General features: G+C 42.1%; 1 protein-coding gene across 2 annotated transcripts; it reads right to left on the bottom strand.

Moving 5' to 3' along the window:
- Positions 1-1,832: 1,832 nt before the first annotated feature.
- Positions 1,833-4,029, bottom strand: LOC133715783 (probable protein phosphatase 2C 8). 2 transcript variants are annotated; one of them, XM_062142426.1, is made up of 4 exons: positions 3,891-4,029; positions 3,032-3,765; positions 2,620-2,725; positions 1,833-2,374 (listed from the first exon to the last, which is right to left on the bottom strand). In XM_062142426.1, the coding sequence occupies exons 2-4, from the start codon at positions 3,734-3,736 to the stop codon at positions 2,025-2,027; spliced, it is 1,161 nt and encodes a 386-aa protein (XP_061998410.1). In that variant the 5' UTR covers positions 3,737-3,765; positions 3,891-4,029; the 3' UTR covers positions 1,833-2,024. The 2 variants fall into 2 exon arrangements, with proteins under 2 accessions (XP_061998410.1, XP_061998411.1); XM_062142427.1 differs by having other exon boundaries at positions 3,866-3,927.
- Positions 4,030-4,631: the final 602 nt, after the last annotated feature.

Below are 4,631 nucleotides of genomic sequence, written 5' to 3'. Positions count from 1 at the left end.
AAGTTCAATGGAATTAATCATAAAGAAAGTAAAAGGAGTAATTCCAAGTGCCTATCCAACTTAAATATTTGATAAATCATTTAACTAAATACATTTTCCAAGTCTCATTTTAATTATTTTAAAAATGAACGTGTTTGATCTTTTAATGTATTTTTTTTCACGACGTAGATGATCAACCTTTAAAATCTACACTTTCCTAAGTTGATCTTTTTTCCTATTAAATCAAGTAGAAAATATCAAAATAAAACAACTTCATCCGTACGATAGCCCCAGGAATACCAGCTTTGTCAAAAAATTAATACTGTGGTTGAGAAATTATATGGACCATATATCCTCTTAATTGGACCTCCAAGTAGGCCTCCCTTTCTTTGTTTGTTCTCTACACTACTCTACACATAACACATGCAAAGAGGTAGGGTTTAGGTGAAGAAGTTAATCTACAACTAATCAACTATATATATTTGCACACGAAAGGAATGCAAGTACATTCATAATGTATCCCTATAAGCCAACATCACTTGTGACTCCTTTCAGTCTCAGACAAATAAGAAAAACATGACGTCCTTCTATCTACATATATATTACCAAAATGTCGGTGACCGTAAATTCTTCAATTGATAATATATATATATATATATATATATATATATATATATATATATATATATATATATATATAGATATATATAGACACACACACACAGAGGCCGGATCAGAAGCAGACGTCCGCACGTCCCTCCTCAAGCCTCAATCAGACAGCGATTTCAGGCGCTGCAGTTGTCGGACGAACACTCTGGACATCCCAGACGGCGTCACCATCAAGGCGAAGGCTCAACTGATCGGAATCGAATGTGTGCGCAGCGAGTTTTGCTTGAAACCATGGAAGCCCATCAAGGTCGACTTCGAACTCTTCATCGACGACTCTAACGGCAAGCAAAGGCTCGACATCGAGGCCTGGTTCAGCACCGGCAACCACAGCGCTGCCATCGCCGCTTGATCGAGGCCTAAGGAAGGACATCCGCACTTTTTCATTTGTGCTGACGTCCTCTTCTGAACAGCTCCGTATATCAGGTCGGATCTGAGGCGAACGTCCGCAAAGATGTAAAAGTGCGGACGCTGCTCAGAACAGCTCGAGGCTGCGCGGATGGAGGCGCTGATCTTGCTCGTGCCGAACCAGGCCTCCATCTTGAGAATCTTCTTGCCGGTGGACTCCTCCGTGATGAGTTCGAAGTCGAGATTGAGGTGCTTGGATTTTCCTTTGAAATTCCAGCGCTGACCCTCTACTTCGATCACGTTGGCCTTCACTTTGATGGTGACACCGTCTAGGATGTCCCTGATCTCCGAGCAATGACAGAACCAGAGCCACTATCCGCACCGCCGTGAGCCTCCCTGAGCCGTGTCCGCACTTTTGCATCAGGTGTGGAAGTCCGCTTCCGATCCTTTCTGTATATAATATATATACGACTAGTTTACTTTACTCAAACTATACATAGTTGCTTAATGCTTACGCGTCATTTCGATTTTTATCGAAACATGCGTTGTGAAGCTTATATTTCTCAAGAATCCATTTGGTTATGCGTCATATTTAATTATTTTTGTTAACATGTTTGCGAAGCACATATTTTCAAGAACGCATTGCATTGACTTGACCCAAAAAAGAAAGAAAAAAAGAACGCATTACATTGATAATGGAAAAGAGCATGTAGGATCTAAAACTCGATCTTTCATGACATGCTGAAAACTCGAAAGACAATATGCAATCCCCAATGGCATTGATAGTTATGTTCCAAGACATAAATATACTACCAACATTGTTCTATTAAGCAAATCAATGAAAACAGATATAGAACTCAAATTGCATGCCCTATATATGTAGTCAACCTTTTGATCGAACAATTGCAAATCAATATCGCTCAACTTGTTTTTCTAATTGAAAATCAACTTCAATTTTGAATCTTCTATACAAGAACTGGCACAAAAAATCAATATGATTATCAGAAAGCATATATAGATAAAACCGCTAGCTAGTCAGGCAATTTTCTGAGGTCCACTACTATGACACTAATGTTATCTTTGCTTCCCCGGGCCATAGCTAGCTCAGCCAATACTGCTGCTGCCTCAGATATTCTACTACTAGTAGCACTGTCCGGCGGCCTTTCATAATTCAGGAGCACATGATCACGATCATGATTAATAATCCTTCTCGTCATGATTCTGCCTTGAAGGACCTTCTTCACAACTTGACATGCAACCTCATTGGATATAACATCCCACAGGCCATCACTAGCTAGGATGAGGAATTCATCCTCCTCTGTTCGCTTCGTCACCGTTACATCCGGTTTCGAAATCACATATGGTCTCAGGTACTGGTCACCTACACGTACCCGCAATCGATTAACAGTACTTATGATCAGTGCTAGAAACAGATCTTAGGTACCCTTAATCATCTTGACTACCTAGCCAAGGCTATTGAATGTGCGTAATGCATGTATGGTATTCTTCAACTCTAGGAAGCGTTGAAATGATGAGACAGTTCAAATGATACGGTTTAACAATTTTATAATGAAGTCCGAAAGTGTGCTCTAAAATTATCCTTACAATGTGCATGTATGTACATACCTACGGATCTGGAAGTGGAAAGCACCCCTAGAACACGGCTTCCATTCCAATTGATCACCCTCCCACCCGCAGCTTCAATTCTCTCCAACTCATCTGCTCTATCAGGCTAATTATATTTGACACAGAAAGTAATTAATTGTACATCAACGCTGACAACGCACATACAAATATTCAGTTAGGTTTACAAATCTGATTAACATCAAGCTGAAACCCTTATATATTAATAGATCGATTACAACGTAATATCAAGGCTAATTATATAACTGATGCCTAGAGGTAACCATAACACACTGTTCTATTATTAACTAACCTACTAGCAAGCTTGCAAATTAAGGCCAATGTACCAGTTAGATTCAAAATCCAGCTATAAGTAAATAATGTTGATCGACTACGTACTAGGTTAGATTGTTACCTTATGATCACTAGACAAGGCCAAGGCAATAGTACCACTGGATCTTGACAAGACTGCCCTACAATCACCACAGTTGGCCACCACAACCTGCTCCTCCGTCACCACCGCAGCCACCGCCGTAGACCCAACCGTCTTGGCTACTGAGATCCCATTCACCTCCTCATCCATTTTACGAAAACACCCCTCCATCACCCTCTCCCAATCAACCTCCTCCTTCACTCCCTTCACCACCTCCATCTCCACCGCCTCCGCCACCACCTCGTGGAACCTCTCCCGGCAAACCCTCGCTACGTCGGCCCCACCATGCCCGTCGTACACCCCGAAAAAGTCGTACTTCCCGTCGACCGCAAACCCTACCTCCGCTCTCACCGCGTCTTCCATTTCCCTCCTCCTCCCCGCCACCGAAACGACGCCGTAGCTACTCCTCTCACTCCCGTCCCTCGTTTCATCTCCAGAACTCGACAGGACCCTGTCGTTCTCCAACGACGAGGAGAACGACACCGATACTATCTTCACAGAATTGCCAGCATCCTTCTCAGTTTGACGATCTCCGGAGCTGCGTTCCTGGTCGCCGCCGCTAACGTCCAGCCGGATCTTTGTCCGACACGTGTACTTGAGCCGTCGGACTCTCATTCGCTTTCTGCTGCGATCATTCTTCTTCTCAATAACAAGGCTCCGCCTCATATCGCCGGAAGCAAACGTCATTTACCGGATATAAATCCTCCACAAACACCCTGAAACCAAAACCAAGATCAATACTGCGACCTGTTTTCAATGTGCATGAAAATATCTCAGCGACAAAAACACAGAGAAATTAAAACGATTAACACAAACCGAACTAAAAGCAACAGAAGCGTACAAGAAAGTATCAAATCGGAACCGTCCATATTTCGCTGGCCGATCGATGGGTGCCAAAACCCCATTATAAGGACCACTGACTTGGGTTTTTCAAGGGGAGACGTGGACGGCTCCGATGGGGTCTGGGGGACAGGTGTAAGGGAAGAGCGCGCTGCTAGTGATTCCGGTATGGCGCGGGAGATTTTCTGCCACGTGGGGCCCACCCGGCGATATCTAGAATCTAGTTACGTGGCGGCTCGTGAGGCAGTGAGATACCATCTTAATTTTTTTTTTTTTGGTTCATGGGTTTTTCGGCTTGACGGGAATGTTGACTTGTGATCAAATGAAGGACGCGTGTCCGGGTTGGACCTCGTACTTTGTGGCCGTAACATTATCATGTCGGGTCTGTGGAGTATTTTCTATTTCTCTTCTTGGAAGCTTGGGAGGATACTATGCTAGTTTTCAATGGTTGATTTTTTTTTTTTTTTATGACATTTCAATGGTTGATTCGTTGTGGTTAAGTTGGTGGAAATTTGTTTAATGAAATGGATCGCAAAAGTTATATTAATCTTTTAAAGACACAGGTTTCTGTGTATCGAAATAATTGTCGAGTTTTATAAAAGATGTTTGTAATAATTAAACAGAATATTAAATTAATTGACGTATGAATGAAACTTATTCAGTAAGATTGTGTTATCTTAATTTACTTTTTTAAGTGAAAGTGCACTAAATCTATTCGTAAACTCTCAACTTAGAAGATAAA

The sequence above is a fragment of the Rosa rugosa genome, chromosome 6, assembly GCF_958449725.1.
Source record: "Rosa rugosa chromosome 6, drRosRugo1.1, whole genome shotgun sequence".
In the NCBI taxonomy this organism is placed as follows: Eukaryota; Viridiplantae; Streptophyta; class Magnoliopsida; order Rosales; family Rosaceae; genus Rosa; species Rosa rugosa.
Note: the sequence above shows the minus strand (reverse complement) of the source record. Positions and strands in the feature narration are given on the sequence as shown.

Coding starts and splice junctions, on each gene's coding strand:
- LOC133715783 (XM_062142426.1), bottom strand. CDS start 3,736: ATGACGTTTGCTTCCGGCGATATGAGGCGGAGCCTTGTTATTGAGAAG. Junction 2,726..3,031: donor CCTTGTCTAGTGATCATAAG/GTAACAATCTAA, acceptor AAATATAATTAG/CCTGATAGAGCAGATGAGTT. Junction 2,375..2,619: donor TTCCACTTCCAGATCCGTAG/GTATGTACATAC, acceptor GGGTACGTGTAG/GTGACCAGTACCTGAGACCA.